Genomic DNA, 19,747 nt, shown 5'->3' on the forward strand with positions numbered 1-19,747 from the left:
ATTGACACTCCCAGCATTCTATGTGTGACATTCAGGTTTCACAGTTGATGGTTGTTCATTGAAATAACTTTCTTCTTAGTTTTTAATCATCGGTTATACATTATGGTTTTATGCTACATCTCATGTCATTAAATGAATGTAAATAAATAAATGACCAAATACTTAATAAATAGTTAGATAGTATATTATAATGGTATAGGAACATTATTAAGGTTAATGAAATAAATCTACAGTAAAAATGTACAAGTTTGTAAATAAATATATGTTTGTAAAAAAAAAAAAAACAGATTTTAGTAATTCTGTAATTAACATTATTTCAGTTAATGAAATACACATTTTTGGTGTAAATTTGAGTTCATAAATAAAAAAATAAATAAAAAAACAGGTTACACTTTATTTTAAGGTGTTTTGTTAAACTGTAACTATACAGTACATTGAAGTACTGAGAAATATACTTACTATAGGATTAGGGTTTAGTTTGGTTTAGGGTTAGTTGCATGTAATTATGCATAATTTATAGATATTACTATAGTAACTGCATGTAACATATGTAGCAATGACACTGTAAAATTAAGTGTTACCAAAAAGTTTTTGTCATCTTTTGTCTTTTTACTGTGAATTATAGTTCAGTACGTAAAATGTAAGGTTCCTAATGCATTTTTTTTTACTCTAAAAGTTCTGGCATCCACAGTTGCCATTTTGTAAACGTAAACTTTACTGTTTTTATTTTACAGTGTACGGCAGAGGGTAAATGAATAAAAATTTGTGTCTATTCCTCACATATAGCTATCATATGGCTTCAGAAGACTTGGAATATTGTACAAAAGTCATTTCCACTACTTATATGTTTATTAGAACCACAGAGAAAGTGCCAAAAAAATAATATATATATGTATATATATATATATATGTATGTATATATATATATATATATATATATATATATATATATATATATATATATATATATGTATATATATAAATATATATATATATATGTATGTATATATATATATATATATATATATATATATATATATATATATATATATATATATATATATATACAGAACCAATAAAAAAGGTTGGATTCGGTCGGACCATCAGTTCTCATGGCCAGCTATCTCAAACGCGGCTATAGATCCAGCAGGCCCGGAGGCCATCTTTCCTCACATGAGAAGCCTGAAATGGCGTCTTAACTGTGTCAATGTCAGCGTATTCGCTCTGCCTCACGGTCCACATCTCTGAGCGCGAGAGAGAGAGAGAGAGAGAGAGAGAGAGAGAGAGAGAGAGAGAGAGAGAGAGAGAGAGAGAGAGAGAGAGAGAGAGAGAGAGAGAGAGAGAGAGAGAGAGAGAGAGAGAGAGAGAGAGAGAGAGAGAGAGAGAGAGAGAGAGAGAGAGAGAGAGAGAGAGAGAGAGAGAGAGAGAGAGAGAGAGAGAGAGAGAGAGAGAGAGAGAGAGAGAGAGAGAGAGAGAGAGAGAGAGAGAGAGAGAGAGAGAGAGAGAGAGAGAGAGAGAGAGAGAGAGAGAGAGAGAGTGTGACTTTGGAAGGATGTATAATTAGTCTTTCCCTTCCAGGAGAAGGCCTTTTTTAACAGAAGTTGTTCTCACGTGGGGGCGACCTGGTTTCAGTGGCCCAGTTGGCTGTAAGGCTCTGAGCTCAACTCCACCGTTCCACCTTTTTCAGCTCAAACACTGCAGGATTGGTGACACTTTCAGGCCCGCCCGGCCTGGCTACATTAATGCACTTCAGTGGGCTCTTTTACTGTAGTTTTTGCATGTCACTTCCTTTTTAGGTTATTGCTGTACAATCTTAGGGGGAAAAAAGGTTCATTGGGGTTCTATATAGAACTCTTGGGCCAAAAAGGTTCTACTGGAGAAATGTCTTAAATGATTGCATAATACTTTCATGCTTGTTATTATTATTATTTTTTTGAGTGATACAGTATGTTTACGAGCTGCTTAATTCATAAAAAGTAATTACAATAAATACAAATTTAATTCATTAAAACTAAATCCATAAAATTATCCCAAGATAGAAAGGTTCTATATATGATGCGCCTGACAGAACCCTTTAAGGTTCAATAGAACATAAGCATAAGTTTAAGAGATTTAGAACAGTTTAACATAATCCATGTTTCCATCCACCTTTTATATCGATACATTTTTATCTGATAAGAAGACATGCGCATAAACCATGATTGAAACACGTTTACCGAAAAAATCCATCAATGTGCAGCAGAAAACTAACTTTGCCTCAACAGAAGATGTGATTGGACAACTGGACAAACCAATGGACCAATCACATCGTACAGGATCTCAAATATTGGTTTGGTTGTTCTGAAGAGCCAAAGAATCATCAGAGTGATTCGGTTTAATTCCCTCTCAGAAGTCTTTCACGCGATTGTGTTCCCAAACACCAGACATCCGAACGAGAGAGAACCTTTTTTTGAGTTCTGAGACACAATTATGATGTACTGTACAAAAAAGAGCCACAGCTTCCTTGATTGCAGCAACTTCTATTTTTATAACAGATATTCTGTGGCAATTTCCCAGAAAGTGACTATTTTGTTCTCTTGAACACATGAGATGGAAACGCTGCTTTATTCGAAAATGTTTTATGCAATATATTCCAATTTTGCACATAAGATAAATTTGCAACTTTGGATGGAAACATACACCCCTCATCCCAATATCAAAATCACTATGGTTACAGTAACATGCTCACAATGAAAGTGGGCAAAGCAATGAACGCAGAAGTATACAGCTACTAGACTAGTGTGATAGAACCATTCAACAATCTTGTTAAGTGTGTGTTAAGTGTGTTCAGTTTTTCAACTTCATATTATGACCCATGAAAAGCTGGTAAACAGCAGTAAGTTTCACATCTCATGCTCAACCTAAAAAAGGATGATTTCGACAACTTTACAAATCAAAAAATATTTTTTTATCACTAAATAATGAACATTATGAGCTTCACATTTCTGCCTTTAAAATGTATGGCTTTGTTTACATTTTAAGTGCCTTATTGAAACTGTAATTTTTGCCTTAATAAGTAAATGACCAAATGCAAATAAATACTAAATCAATCAATCAAAATTATCTTTTATGGTAAATCAACATTTTCCAAAAATGTTTTTCATAAGTATTCACAATCTTTTAAGAGGCCGTTTAGGGTCAAGTGTGACACACACACAAACACACACACACACACACACACACACACACACACACACACACACACACACACACACACACACACACACACACACACACACAGGATAAATGCATTGCGAGACATGCAGGTGATGCATTGCCACACAAACAACCTTCCATGTTTCGGCAGATCCTCATCGAAAGCCATTCAATTGTCTGGAGTTAATATATGCAAGACGCTGCTAAGGGTAATTTGGGCCCGAGTGCTACCCTGTTTGCTCTAAAGACACATCCAAACACCAGCGTGAGTTAATTACATCCTCACAAAACACCCCGGTGCAGCCTCCGGGGACACACAAGCACCATTTCTGAACAAATCAAGGCCAATTTCCCTCATTCCATCACCTGAATTGGGTTGAATGGTGAACATATGGGGGCTTTAGAGACTCGATGTTGCTAGAGTGGGAATTAGACACTTTAACTACACACTCACTCAAACACACTCTCTTACTCATTGAAACTCTGGTAGCATGTTTAAAATGCAAGTAAAAGCAGTGATTGAATCTGTGATGCATTAGAGGTCCAAAATGTACTTTAGCCACACTTGCCAATGGAGAGTGAATTGACACAATTACATTTACCTACATTAATACATTTTGCAGATGCTTTTATTAAGTTTAAAATGTAAATTCATGTTCCAGTTGCACTTAATGTTAACAAATTTTTCCGGTTAAACAACACTAACCATTACTTATACTATAAAGAAAACAACAACAACCAAAATAGTTACAGTATATTACAATACAACAATGTAATTAATGTTGTTTAGTCAAACGAAAGTACATCAAGCATCAATTTAGTATTTTTTGAGCATCTAATCAAGAAAAACAAAACAATACGAATACAGTAACAGATTCATATAAGATCATATTTCATGTTCATTTTATTTGTTAACTGATGTTCAGCTGTTTTATTAGTCGCCTTATTTTCACAATACGTGTGTCATGATGGTCACAGATATGGAGATGGACTGTATCTTTTATTTCACCAATCCGATTGCTTATTAAAATATCCCTCGCAGATCATGTTTTCAAGTCATTTGACGTTTAAATGTGACGTGGCAAAGCAGTGATATCAAGTGAGCGAGTTATTTACTTTTTAATTAGTTTTCACAGTAACACCATTATTTATTCATGCATACTGATTTGTTGATGCGGAACGAGCCGGAAAACGAGAGGCGGGATTTATCGTATAATTGTAATAAGCCAATCACAACGCATGTGACATGTTATTTGTTTTTGGGCTCTTCTAGAACAGGTTTTCATGCTTCAATGTTCAAAAAACACATTATTTTCTACATATTCTCCATTGTTGCAGCTCCTCTCTTCCCAGTCTGTCAGTAACGCTCTGTTTAGTTCCTGTTACTATGAAGCTCCTCCTTCTGAAAGAGCAATGTGCTCTGATTGGTCGACTGGAACAGTGTGCTGTGATTGGTCAACCGCTTCAAATGCTTGTTTTTTAAATGTCGCTCCCCTTACCATAACCTTACTAACTACTAACTAACTCTACTAACTATTAACTAACTTAACCAGGCCTCGTCCCTTTTATCTGCGTATGCCTTGAGCGGGAACTATTTAAATGAGGAATATTGTGACGTGTTTATTCCTGGAAGAAAACTCAAGACTGAAACAATGACACTGATATAGAGAATAACTCCCGCTGGAGGGACTTTGTAACTTTGCAGAACTTGAGAGAGACTTTGCTTCACTGCAAAAAAAATGCTTTTATGATATTTATCAAAAATTATATTCTTACTTATCTAGTAAATGCTTCTTGGTATAAGAATTTGGAAACAAGACAAAAATCTTTTTGTTTCAAATTTGTTTCATATTTTTGTCTAATACTCTAACCATTGGCATCACTGCTGGACAGTGTCACTTTAGAAAAATTAATGAATGATTTATATGCTTTCTAATGTCGTGTTTTGTAAAATTTGTGTGCTGTTTATTATTTTTCTCATCCAATTCTTTGAGGAGACAATGCCTCCTCAGAGGAAACAAGCCCTGGCCAAATGGGTCAATCAAAAGACGAGTTTATTTCCACAGCATTCTTTTTAAAGCACTGAAATCAAGAACAACTGTGACAAAGTGGTCTGTCTGGGTAAAAAAGTCCTTCTCTTACGTCAGAGCGAGCTCAGATTGCATCGGAGCGTGTTCCCGAGGAGACTGATCAATAAAAGCACTCGGATCACCCGCGGAGGCTTTCAAAACACGGCCTCTCTGTCTCGCTGAAGGTCACCGGTGAATCTGCATGTGCTGAACACAGCTGCCACCTCTTTTAACCTCTTTTAACCTCTTCCACCTCTCAGCTTCAGCTCACAGAGACCTCGGATGCCATGGGGAGCTGGGAAATTATCCAAAACTCAGCTTTTCTTGCCACTGAGATGCGTGGTTAATCATGTGTTCCACTCAAACTGCTAATGTACGGCTGTCAGGTTATAGAGCATAAAGCTTTATGCCATCAACGTCACTGGTAAACCAGCTCCAGGCAATCTGATTGGCTGGAATAAACACTCCCAGAGTGCTTTTTACCGGATACAACAGGCATGTTTGAGTTTTTCCTGTGGTCCGCACCGGCCGAGCCATGACAGTGATGAGGGTTTAAAACACTCTAAGGTCAGAACTGAATCATTATATGCTTACAGAGCTCGGGAAGTCACTTTGTGCTGAGTTCAGAGTGTGAAAACCATCTAAAGTCTTTTTTAACAACTGCTAAAGCGGATGGAGAGGATTCACTTTGGCATTAGCTGTCATGCTCCACAGAGTTCTTTAAAAAAATGATGGTTTGGTCATCATTTACTCACCTTTCAAAAGCCTTAAAGGATTAGTTCACTTCAGAATTAAAATGTCCTAATAATGAGGAGTCACGTGAGACCGCCGTGGAAGACGGCAGCATACATGTAGTTGTGTCGCTCCTTAGGCCCACCAATATTTTCCATTTATTAATAGCATATTCACTCCACATTTTTATCAAAACTAGTGTCCTTGGTAAGACCAAATGAGAACAAAAAAAGTGCTATAGATTGCAAATGTCGACCTCCACATCTAGTATTTTAAGGAGATAACGACGAGCCGCATGACGACCAGACAGACTTTGCCGGCACACAAGTCGCCATCAACCCAGCCCACAGACCAAGGTTCAAAGATGGAAAACGTATTATCCGAAATAAGTAAAATGAACTCTACCTTACCTAAGTGGTAGCGACGGATGTGTCATCAATAAAAGAGGTTTTTACTGACCTTAAAAATTCAGTGAATGCCGCATCTCCAATATGGAAGACGTCACTTTGTAGCTCGTCGGTGAGGGCGAGCGATATGATAAATGCCTGGAAGTTATGTGGAACCAAATTAAGGCTGAATAAATTTGAATAAATGTGCATCACGGTTTAATATGTCATTCCCCAATAGGGGGCAGTCACTCAACACATTTGATTACGCTCATGATAATGTGCTTATTAATTTGTTTTAAACATAGGCAGTCAAATCAGGTTTATAACATGGAATATTAACAGATGTGGAAGTCTGATTAAAAGAAAAAAGGTCCTGTCATATCTCAAACATAAACAAGTGGATGTTGCTTTTGTACAGGAAAGTCATGTAACAGATAATTAAGCGCTCAAATTCAAAAGAGACTGGGTTGGACGTGTATTTTATTCATCATTTACAAACAAACAAAATGGGGTTATGATCCTAATAAATAAGAGGCTAAATTTTGTTAATGTTAACGGAAACTGAAGAAGATGTTGGGAGGATTATATATATAGAAACCCTCATTAATGGAGTTAAAGTGATATTATGCAATGTATATGCCCCCCAATAAGACAGATCCGGGTTTTATTAATAAAATAAACAAGATTCTTGATGACAAAGAGGGGCAAATCATTTTGGCTGGGGACTTTAATCAGGTTATGGATGGGGTTCTGGATAAGCGTAAAAATCAGGGACCTTCAATACCAAAGGATAGGGCTGCCCTTCATTTGCTAAGAGATGATTTTGGATTGAATTGATTGCACAGGCAGCTAGAACTAAAAAGGAACGAAGGAAGAGACTTGGTTAAGAACTTGGAACAACAACTTGTACACTGGAGAAGGAGTTGGCTAGACATAACTCTAATGATTTATATCAGGATATTTGTGAATATGAAGTTTTATTTTATGAAGGAGGTGAAAAAGCGGGCTAGCTCCTGTCCAGACAATTAAAACAGCAAAATGCTGCTAACATTATTCCGGCAATTAAGAAAGGAGATACTATGGTATCATTTACAAAAGATATGAACAAGGTTTTTCAGAAGTTCTATAAACATCTATATAAATCTTCAGGTAGTCTGGATGGAGAAAAACTGAAACAATTTTTTTCTAACATGGAGTTACCTAAATTAGATGTACTGCAATCTGAGTCTCTAGATCTTCCCATTACACAAGAGGAGGTTAAAGCTGCAATAACCTCTATGAAATCTGGCAAATCACCAGGGGTGGACGGGTTTCCAGCTGAATATTATAGAAAGTATGTTGACATAGTGGCCCCAATTCTAACAGAAGCCTATATAGAGGCATTTGAAGCTGAAGTATTGCCTAGTACTATCATGGAAGCACTGATAACACTGATACCTAAAAAAGATAGGGATTTAACAGATCCGGATAATTTTAGGCCTGTAAGTCTTATTAATGTGGACTCTAAGGTGTTTTAGCTTCACGGTTAGAGCAAAATTTTAGCTTCCCAAGTATAATTTATAAGGACCAAGTGGGCTTCATTAAAGGAAGGTCATCAGCCGATAATATGAGAAGGCTAATTCATCTGATGTGGCTAAACTCTTTAGAAAACACCCCTATATCCTTAGACGCCGAAAAGGTTTTCGACAGGGTGGAGTAGGGCCTGTCGAATTTTGGATTCGGTCATACTTTTTAGGTCCTGGGTTAGTTTATTAAAAAATCCTAGAGCAGCAGTGATGACAAATTGCATGACTTCCTCATTTTCTTACAGTTTCAAGAGGTACTCGTCAAAGATGTCAATTGACCCCGTTATTATTCACAATAGTTTTAGAGACTCTAGCCATTATGATCAGGGCAGACTCAAACATTATGGGAGTAAGGGCGGTAGAGGAGGGGATAGAGCATAAGTTAATGCTGTATGTGGATGATATTTTGTTGTTATCTCGTGATCCTCTCAAATCTTTACCTCCATTAATGAGCATTATCCAATTATATTCAAGTGTGTCAGGATACAAAATAAACTGAGAGAAGTCAGAAGCTACGCCAACATGTAAGTCCCATACAGTGACCCGATTTGGCTTTAAATGGATTCCAAAAGGTATGAAGTACCTTGGGGTTAAATTAACGCAGAATGTGGAGGATATAATGTTGTTGAATTATGAACCACTGCTGTCAAAGATAAAAAATAATGTGGACAAATGGGAACAGCTGAAACTCTCTCTGTGGGGTAAAGTAAATATTGTTAAAATGATTAGTGCTCCGCAGTTCAATTATATATCCATGATGATACCTGTGTGTGAACATTCCAGACCCTATCTTTAAAAGATATGACAAAATTATCAAGGACGTTTTATGGGAAGGAAAAAGACAGAGGATTAAAATGAGTAAGTTAACAAAGGGGGCCTTGGACTACTAGATGTGAGGATGTATAATATCTCTTTTAAAATGGCCAAACTGGCTAAACACTGGGACAAGACAGATTCTGAGTTGGACTGGATCAAGATAGAACAAAAACTGGCCGCACCATTTCATCCCATTACCATTTTTTCACAATGCTTTGGAGCTAAATGGGACTCAAATCCAGTGACAATACATTCAAGACATGTTTGGAGCAAAATTAATTCATTCAAAATTCAAGTGAGAAGGACATCACATTATAAACAGTCATATGCATCATTGTGGAAACAGTGGCAGCTTAAAGGGGTAACTGTAATTGGTGAAAAAATATAATATTGGGGGCCAATGAAACCTTTGGACGAATCTGCAGATCAGACATTGTGTCAAGAACAAAATTAATGCAAGTGATAACCCTGTTTATGCCCATCTTCAGTTGCCATGTGAAGCTCAGACTGTTTCTCTGTGTTAAAAATCAATGCTTAGTGTAACTGCAGATACCTGTAATAACCTGGAAACAATATGGCAGAAGGATTTGGGGATTAATATCCATGATAATGACTGGCAGTACATTCTATCTAATGTGGGTAAGAACATACGAGAAGCTAGGGGGAAATTCATTCAGTACAAAATAGTACATAGATATTATTATACACCATCTAGGCTTTACATGATGGGGATAGCTGGAAATAATCTATGCTGGAAATGTAATGAAGAAGAGGGTACTTATTTACATAAGATTTGGGAATGTTCTTTAGTTCACCCATTCTGGTGTAAAATTCTGGCAGTACTTGAAGAGTGGATGGGGTTCAATTTACCTGTGGAACCAAGACTATGCCTTCTTGGAGATAAATCAGTGAAACCTAACATAGCAACAAATATATTTAGCCTTATTAAGAGTGGTTGTCTTACAGCTGCCAGGATAATTTTACAAAATTGGAAATGCCCCAAAACCCCAGACCTGAAAGACTGGGTTGATGGGATGATTGAAACTGCTTCATATGAGTACATGTTGGGGAGACTGCATAATGAGGGAGAAGTGAAAAAAAAAAAAAAACAACAACACACTGTAAAAAATCCAACTTGCAAATTGTTTACTCACCTTAAGATTATAAGTTGAGTGGGCAAATGTTTGAGTGCAATGTTGAGTTAACTTATAAAAACTATTTAACTGCATGTTAACTACTATTTGTCCAATGAACACAAAAAAATAAGTTGAGAAAACTTAATGTTTTGATTTCTGCGCTGGAACGTTTAACTTCCCACCATCGCGCATGCGCAGTCTGTCTCTATGTACGTTACACGGGGTTTCCTCCTTCAACCACGCTATCGAAGGGACTGGATTCATCTCTGAGGTAAGTTTTATTTTGCTTTATGAATGAAAATAAGCTACATTGATTGCAGACATATGTTGGTAAAATATAGTATTATGTTAAAAGATATTTTCTGTGGAGACGATAAGTGTCTATTGTTAGAGATTATCCGCGTAGCACATGGCTAACTTACTTAACTATTGACACCTAGACTAACGTTAAAGCGAGGAAACATGCTTGAATGAGAAAAGACAAGAACGTGCACGAAGTTTAAAATGTTAAGCCAGTCAGTCGTTAGAAAAAGACTCAAATCTGGTGCTTGCGCTGATTGAGACAGAAGAGAGCTGTTTATCTCAGACAGAATGTGAGTGCGAATTCAGTTATCTTTCACGGCTTATTGCTAATTAATAGTGAAATACACATAATTATTTAAAAAAAAACCACTGTGTGTGTAGTATTCATGTAATACAGTCGGCTATGTCTTAAGTGAACAAACAATGTTGTAAAATCCAGATGTTTCAGTATTAAATTTGTGCAATAGCTCTTAAAGTGACAGTAGTCTATTCGATTTAAATTCAATTTCAAGTTTATTTGTTGTATAGGCCTATATACAAATGTCAGTGACAATTTGTACATGCTTAGGTTGAGGCTCAGGCATTCTACAGTAGTGCAATATAATTCAATATAATACAATTTAGAGGGGAAAAATATAGGCCTATATATGCAAAACAAATGTTAGGTTAAAAATACGCATGTTTGCTTTGTATATTAAATAATGTTTAAAGTGAAAATATGTTATCTGCCGCTGTCAGTGTCCTTCCTGTTAATCAACGAAAGACAAAATCGCTCACTGCTCTTTATAACTTTTGTATTTTTAAAGAAAAAATGAATATTTTTTTTTCACATTTGATTATTCCATTTCTGTAGTATTTTTACTATATGTAAATTAACCTACTGTAACTGTTTTTTTTTGTTTGTTTTTTTGTTTAATATGAATCTTTGTTATGTTGTATTTGTCCCTTTTAGACTAAAGAACATCAGTACAGCAACAAGAACCTCTGATGTGCTAAAACAGTGGCCTTTGTTTTTGAAAGATCAGGTGAGTTTATCATTTTTAGTTAGTAGAACTGAATTAACGTGTAGGCCTACACTTAATTCTTACTGTTTTAACAGTGTTTTTTTTTTTTTTTTTCAGGGTCTGTGCTGAGTATTACAGGTTTACACAAACTAATCAGAAGAGCACCTTTTTCTCTTAGTTAGATGAATACACATCTAATTGTACAAAACAAGTGGTGGAGCGTATCCGATGAGATGAAGATCCTCCTAGACCAACTTAATCATCAGGTAATTATTTTGCATGTGGTCATATCTCTCTGGTTAAAGGCTGAATTTTGCCATCTCCTTTTCAAGGTAATTCCCATGCTTCTCTTTGGATATAACATGCATAGATTGTTCCATATTTGTTTTCTGTCTTTCAGACACAGAAACTGCAATGTGCTTGCTCAAAGAAAGGCTACAACTCTCAGAGCTCTACCTTTGTTTATGAGGGAAAAGTCAGGAAACATCCTGAAGACTTGCCTGGTAAGAAGATGTGTGTCACCAGCATATACACTCACACTTGATATAATTTCACCTGTTCACCAGATCCCCATGATGTTGTGCCACGTGTAACTATATTAAAGGAATAGTTCACCCAAAAATGAAAATTAGCCCATGATTTACTCACCCTGAAGTCATTAGGTGTATATGGCATTCTTCTTTCAGACAAATACATTTGGAGTTATATTAAAACGATTCCTGGCTCTTCCAAGCTTTATAAGGGCAGTGATATAGTGGCAGACTTGAGGGTGAGTAAATCATGGGCTAATTTTCATTTTTGGGTAAACTATCCCTTTAATACTGATATGGCATCTAACAGCACAGGTGCAGGAAATTGGGAGATGTATTCTGTTTATCAGTTTTAGTTCTATGGCTGAATTTGAACAAGCTTAAAAACATGACCACCTTTACTTTTCAAGTGAAGGTACATGAGCACATGTTTAGGGTCACTCTGTGGTTTAACATAATTCAAAATAAAAAAAAGTTATGTCAATTTATTTTCTACTGCAGGACACAGAGCCAGATGACATTCACAAGGGGAGAAGATGAGGATCTTAACTATCATTGAAGATGATGTTGCAACTGTTCCACTCCAACCCAATTATAAGGTGCCTCTCTGTAGTACTATAAGAGCAGATTGGGCTAGATAATGTGCAAGAACTTTGCCACAGCTGTTACTCTCATCTTTGGCTTTATTTATGCCCTCAATGTGAACTGTCCTAAACAATTAAAATGCATACAATACACTTTTGACTAAATTAAAAATTGTTTATTGGTCTTGACTTAAAGTGCTCAGCAAGAGTCCAGTCCTTCAAAAAAAATTGAAAAAAGTAGCTGCAATCCATATGGATAATTGTAAGATTGAGCATTTATTTGTTCCAGTTTGTACTCTTATTTAGTGCATAGTCTTTTTATGGCTTCATTTCTTCTCTAGAACATAAAGATATAAATGTAAACCATGTTTTATATAAATGTAACACATATGATTTAATCCATGTCTTCTGAATACAATCGGATATCAAGATTTAAAAAGAATTGTTAGTTTATTGTTTCTCCCAAAACTGTATTACTTCAGAAAATACAAATTACAGCTGCATGTCTTTGTGTCTTGCACAGAAGAAAATAGTCCTATGAGTTTGAGACAGAAAAAAGTAAATAATTATAATTTTGGGGTAATATATTCCTTTGAATAAAAAAAAGAAAATTCTTGTCATGATGACAGCTAATTGAAATGACATTTTTATTTGCCTTCAACATGCTTCTGAATAAATGTTTTGTTAACATTGACTCACTGTTTTCAGTTTTTGACTTGGGCAAAGTTATTTTAGTTTCCAGTCTTAACATATTATTACTTAGTACCAATTTCCTTTAGGATTTTTTTGTTCACTCAACTTCAGACATTGAGACAAATTTTTTTGAATTGGCTCAACTTAAAAAGGTTTGTTAAAAAATAGTTGCACCTCTCCAGAAAACTAACAATCTTAAGTTAACCCAATAAAAAAAAAATTGTAAGACTTACAACTTAATTTCAGTCAGTCTAACTGTTATTTACAAAAGTTGAGTAAACGAAAAAAAGCTGAAGGAAATTAGTACTAAGATTTTTTTTGTTGTACTGGCTTAAAATTTTTTACAGTGCATGGGATCATTTTTGGCAGCATAAAAAAATGAATAAATGAATAGGACTGCTTAACAATAGTTTAATTCTAATGTGCATTTGTTTTGGTTGTATTCCACTGATGGTGACTGTGGCTGAATGTGTAATTGCAAAGGTGATCACTGAATAATGTGGTGATGTACTCTGAAGTTTTGACTGTTGAACAATAAAAAAAAGTTGAATTATAAAAAATAAAATAAAAATTTTCATAATGTACTCACCCCCCAAGTCATCCTAGTCTTTCTCACCCCAAGTCTTTCTTTCTTCAGTCGAAAAGAAATTAAGTTTTTTGAGGAAAACATTCCAGGATTTTTCTCCATATAGTGGACTTCAATGGCGTCCAGCGGGTTGAAGTTCCAAACTGCAGTTTCAGTGCAGCTTCAAAGGCTTGACGCGATCCCAGCCGAGGAATAAGAGTCTTATCTAGCGAAACGATCAGTCATTTTCTAAAAAAAATAAATAAACATTTATATACTTTTTAACCACAAATGCTCGTCTTGCACTGGCTGTGATGCGACACACATTACGTAATCACGTTGAAAGGTCAAGTGTGACGTAGGCGGAAGTACTGACCAAGTGTTTACAAAGCGAACATGCAAAGACTAAGTCAAACGCCCTTTACATAAAAAAAAAAAAAAAACATAAATAAATAAAAGGTAAAACAACGATGTCAGACGATTTTGAAGTTGGAGGAGAAAATGAGAGGGAGTTTTTCGCCCTACCCTTCCAATGCGATTACGTAATGCGTGAAGTCAAGGACGTGCAAGAAGAGCATTTGTGGTTAAAAAGTATACTGTATAAAAGTAAAAAAAAATGAGAAAATGAGCGATGGTTTCGCTAGATAAGACTCTTATTCCTCGGCTGAGATCGTGTAGAGTCTTTGAAGCTGCACTGGAAAAACCTAATTTTTCCTAAAAAAACTTAATTTAGTTTCGACTGAAGAAAGAAAGACATGAACATCTTGGATGATGTGGGGGTAAGTAAATTGTCAGGAAATTTTAATTCTGAAGTGAACTAATCCTTTAAATTTTACAAAAAAAAAAAAAAAAAAAACCTTACTGACCGACCGATTTACATGTAAATTGCATGTAAATTCCAAGATTATGATCATATATATTCATGGCACTGAACTCTCATTCATTACTTTTTGGGCAGGTCATGTTCTTATTTCTTTACTGGTGAATCTCTCAAGGACTTTTCTTTATTCTGCTGTTTTCTCCCAGAGGCTGTTCATTCCCTGGCCATTTCAGCAGGTGTCTAAAGCAGCACAGCGCCATCAATATTTAAACAAAGATAGACAACACGCTGAGACGCAGCAGGGGGTTCTGGGTATGGAGAGTCATCACACGGGGATGAAGAGATCGGACAGGACTGCAGCTGCTCACCCAATCACATTCCTTACTATGTCATCAACACGGGACAATTAGATGGCATTATGATCAAAGAAACTTCTCAATATGTCACTCACTGTAATAAGAATATGAGAAGACAGTTGAAAAAGATGCAGGCTCTTTGATGACTCGACAAATATGTCTGTGTTTAAGGCGAGGAGAAAAACTAGCAAGCAAAATACAAGTTGGTGAATCTTATGAAGAAATTTTCAGGTCATATTTCACTCAAGAGTTATATTGTGCGTCAACAAATTTAAGTTTGTTTCTAGGGTGTTGTAAGATTTTAAGATGATTATTTTCAAGACATTTATGCACTATATTCTCAAAGAAATCGAATACATTAATATATATTTTATAGTGCTCAGGAAACGATTAATCGCAATTAAACTCATCCAAAATAAAAGTTTGTGTTTACAAAATATATGTGTGTGTGTACTGCGTATAATTATTTTGTATAAAATAATTATACACAGTACACACACATATAATATGTAAACACAAACTTTTATTTTGGATGTGATTAATCGTTGCCCACTAATATTTGATTAAAATTACCATTACATTTACTCTAGTTTAGTTTCTAGCTAAATCTATGTAAAAAATGTACATTATACATTAGTTTGCAATTAAAATAATATCTCATGCTCATTTTCAAATTGAAATATAAAAGAGTTGAGAATTGCATTTGTGATATTCACCCAAGTGAAGCTTGGGAAAAATATAATTATGCAACACAAGTAGTCTGCCTCTTCCTCAGCACAAATTAGTCAAAGTTAGCTCAAATTAAAACCCATTATCCATTTGAGCTAATCCATCTTTTACCCAGAATGAGGTTATTAGAATACTTTTCGTCATCACTATATCATCAGTCTCCAGTATAACAATAAATTATGAGGTCAAACCACAACCTGCCCTTTATAGCTACAAGAACTCTATAGTCCTTGTGATCAATTCATTAATGAATCAGCCAGAGATGAGAGAGACAGATCTTTTCCCTTATTGACCGAGTCCTACACAGACGTTCTCCTCAGAGAACCCGCATTTCATGTGCCTATGCTCTTCAAACACACAAAAACACACACACTACATCAAGAGCTTTCCAGCCCTGAGCTGTTTTACTACACATCTGAGCTGCTGGGTAAACACACTCATCATATATTTAACTGTATTTTCCTGCAAATCACCAGCCTCCACACACACAGTCTAAATGAAGCAGAGCAGTATCAAATGGTGCTGGTTAAAACAAATGTCCTGGAACATTCTGTAATACTAGAACGAAACGTGTTGTCTCTATGAGACGCTGTGAGCAGCAGGGACGGTTTATCAAGTAATGACGTAGAACAAGACTGATCTAAGATGGGACACATCTGAGTTTAGCTACAAAACCTTCTGAGAATTTTTTAGGATAGTGTTTAGGACACATTTCATACTCTTTGTATCTTGTAACAGTAGAGCTTGTTCTGAATATAAAAATGCTCAAGGTGTCTAAATGTTTAAATTTCAATTTAATAATCACAATCAAATAAGTGATTGACTGACTGATTTAGTGACCATGTGAATTGTGGTCTATATTTCAAGACTTCTACAGCCATATGAGAGTTTTGGGTGAGAAACAGACTGAAATTTTTATTTAGTTATTCACTAAATACCTAAACTGACGTCTTATAATATAACGCAAAAGTCCTATGTACTTATTTTATGTTTTTATTTTTATTTTTCCTTTAGGGGAATCATCATAAGAAAAAGTTTTTAAAAAGAGTTTAAAGTCCCCCCTGTGGTAAAAATCAAGCTTTTAATGTTGTTTATATGTCTATGTGGTGTTTTTAACAAAATTTAAGACTAACATGTGTAAATTCATAAGTCGACACCATTGCTGAGTATTTTCTGCTTAAAACTGCAGTGAATCAAAGACACGATTTGAAATCGCTGGTGTTTCTGACGTCACAAACTACCTTGAAACCAATCAGATCAACGTGTGATCGTCAACAAGTAGATCTCTGAGTTGGTGTGAGTGAGTGGAGGCGGGGCTCATTTGCATATTCATAGAACCAAGTATACTGAATGAGGCATGGGTGTAGAGTTACATTCAAGCTTTTTTAAGGCATGAAGACATTTTTTTCAAGGAAAATATGTCATTTTGGTTATCAAAGATGAGTTTTAAAGTATAAAATGATTGACTACAGGGGGACTTTAAAGAAAAACTATAGCAAGTAGTATGAAAGTAAAATCAAAGTAAGCTAATTTAAGTTGTGAATCTCATTAAGAAAATATCAGGTCATATTTCACCTCAGAATTAAATTAAGTTAAATTTTGAGTAAAAAAAAGAAAGAAAAAAGTTTTTCTAGGAGCTTCACAATTTTAAGATTCTTGATTATTTTAAGGACAATTAAGCACATAACTTGGCAGACTAGATATGTTACGCTACTGCTGTTGCAGAGCAAATATAGGCTTCTACTACTAAAAGACACAGAGAGATGCTGTGAGCATGTAAGATCTTCTGCTGCTGCATAAAGACACACACATAAATCCTGTAGCTAGCAGATTTAGGCAGGTGGAGCTGGGGAGGTGGAGGGGTTCAGAGGAACTAGCTTATAGCAAACACTGATATACATATATATATATATTATTATATATAATATATTGATATATATATATATATATATATATATATATATATAATAATGTTTTCAAATTATTTACTATTATTTATTTTAAAGAATATCAAAATACTTGTATATATTTTGAAAATATCATACAGGTTTGGAAAGACATGAGTAAATAGCAACAGACTGCACATTTTAAGTGTCAAGCAGCTGGAGAATGCCAGTCCGTCTTCACAAATCCAATAAGCCTCATTGTGAGCACCAGCCAAACTCTTATCAGACTGTCTGAGCTTGACTCATATTTGGTACATGTATCAGTTCAATAAGAAGCGAGCAATGTGCCATCTTCAATACTCTCAACAGCTCTGCACAGGTGCGACTTCTTGCAGAGTGACTTATTAAAACAGCTATGATGTCAGTGTTACATCATTATTAATATGAGAGTTCATTGTTCTCAACACGTCTGACATAAATTCAGATAAAACCTAGAACAGAATTTGACCTTGCTCTCTGAAATTTCTCCTTTTTGACAATGACGAACCACAGGACTATAAATCTGTCTTATTGACAAACTGCACCATGAAGACCTAGTTCTCCTAGTACTACGACGGTTTCCAGTTGACCTCCATCTCAGCACAAGACTAATGAAATCCAGAATCAATCCCTCCTAGACACAGATGAGTCCTAGATTTAATACAGTATGCAATTAACTATTAATATTCCATCTTAGCCCAGAACCCAGTGCTTAATTTGAGACCGTAAAGCTTTCACTCACGGTCTAGTTTATGTACTGTATGTTCCAACTGAGATGTGTTACAAGGTTTCATTCAGTTCTCGCTTCCTCATTCAGTCTCATGCACTAACAATGACAAATCACTCTTTTTCCATATGTAGTCAGTGCTCTTTAAACTGTTTTGGTGTATAACACTCCTTAAGGAGTTTCTCTAAAACATATTGCGTGAATACGGTTCTATGAAAATGCAAATTAGCCCCGCCTCCACTCACTCACAGCAGCTCAGAGATCCACTCGTTGACGATCACACGTTGATCTGATTGGTTACAAGGTAGTTTGTGACGTCAGAAACACCAGCGATTTCAAACCGTGTTTTTGAGACTGTCTTTGATTCACTGCAGTTTTAAGGAGAAAATACTCAGCAATGGTGTCGACTGATGAATTTGCACATGGTATGTCTTAAAGCATATTAAAAACACCACATGGACATAAAAACAACATCAAAGGATGGATTTTCACTACGGGGGACTTTAAGAATATCTTGTAGTGTGTGATGCACCACCATTTTCAAATCTTGTAGTATGTGCAGGTATGAGATTTGAAAGAAAAAAATCTTTGCAGATTCTTCCTATGTGCGTGATGCAGCCAGATTTCACAATCGAGCCCGGCTTTAGTGTGAAGAACATATAAAAAACCTTAAGACCCTTTTTTTTCACTATAAAGAACCTTTTGTGGAATTGAAAGTTTCCATTGATGTTTAAGATTCATGGAACCTTTATTTATTAGAGTGTTAACCAGTCTACGCCTCCCCTTAACCTTCAATACTTCTTTCTTGTGATGCTGTAACCCAAGGTTTGCAGCGTAAGTAAATTTCCAAAGAGTTTTCTGAGACTTACCTGTGGACGTTCATCTCTTGAGGTGGTCTGGTGGCTTTATCATAGGCCACTTTGGCAGAAATCCCCAGGACAATAATGAGGGTGATGACCCCGCAGGTGATGTAGACGGTGGTGTTGGTCTGGTCCAGCGCGGGGTCATACGTGTCCCCTGTGGGGGCCGGTGAGGGCGGCTGTGTTTTGATCCAGTCGGGCGTGTTGTAGTTGGTACAGACTCTCTGATCCACTCGTTTGGCTTTCACGGGGCAGCAGAAGCGAAGGAAGCAGCTCCCGCAACAGTACCTGTGGTCAGTGTTGTTGCAGGCGAACTCTTTGTCGAGCGCACCGCTTACGTCGTAGTACCCTAGACAGATGTCGTGATCACCGATGATGGGCGCCTGGACTTGTGTGATCCGTCGGGGAGCCACCGTTGGGGCAACAGTGCTGTTGACCTCCTTCAATTTTTGGGGTCTCTTTGAAGGGGGTTTGCTCCTCTTGGTCGTGGATGCGCTCAGGACGCACAACGGGTCTAGATAGACCAACAGAAGCAGGAGATGTCGTATCCCCATGGCTTCAGGTGGTGATGTGTGTTTCGCCTCGTTTTAGGATTTCTTCAAACCGACCCTGACCTGCTTGTCACGCACTTTTGCGGCTCCTCCATTCTCCATCTCCGCATAGCGTCATTTCAACAGTCCTCCTCCCTAAGACTCTCATTCATTAAGGCATAAGCACTTACAGAGTCAAGACAACAACTGCGCAATGCC

At 36.3% G+C, this 19,747-nt stretch overlaps 1 protein-coding gene and 1 long non-coding RNA gene across 2 annotated transcripts in view; one reads left to right on the forward strand and one right to left on the reverse strand.

Moving 5' to 3' along the window:
• Window positions 1-19,552, reverse strand: part of LOC308687468 (shisa family member 6) — a gene marked incomplete at its 5' end in the record, with an annotated part of 97,930 nt that extends 78,378 nt beyond the window's left edge. Inside the window, one exon of the mRNA XM_081360039.1 lies at window positions 19,008-19,552. Within this exon, the coding sequence (XP_081216165.1) occupies window positions 19,008-19,552 (545 nt within the window). The remainder of the gene's footprint in view (window positions 1-19,007) is intronic.
• Window positions 10,131-11,713, forward strand: LOC308687478. The gene is made up of 4 exons (XR_014029749.1): window positions 10,131-10,173; window positions 11,158-11,230; window positions 11,327-11,475; window positions 11,610-11,713. It is a non-coding gene; the product is annotated as an uncharacterized lncRNA (long non-coding RNA).
• Window positions 19,553-19,747: the final 195 nt, after the last annotated feature.

The sequence above is a fragment of the Scardinius erythrophthalmus genome, assembly GCF_964197995.2.
Source record: "Scardinius erythrophthalmus genome assembly, chromosome: 1".
In the NCBI taxonomy this organism is placed as follows: Eukaryota; Metazoa; Chordata; class Actinopteri; order Cypriniformes; family Leuciscidae; genus Scardinius; species Scardinius erythrophthalmus.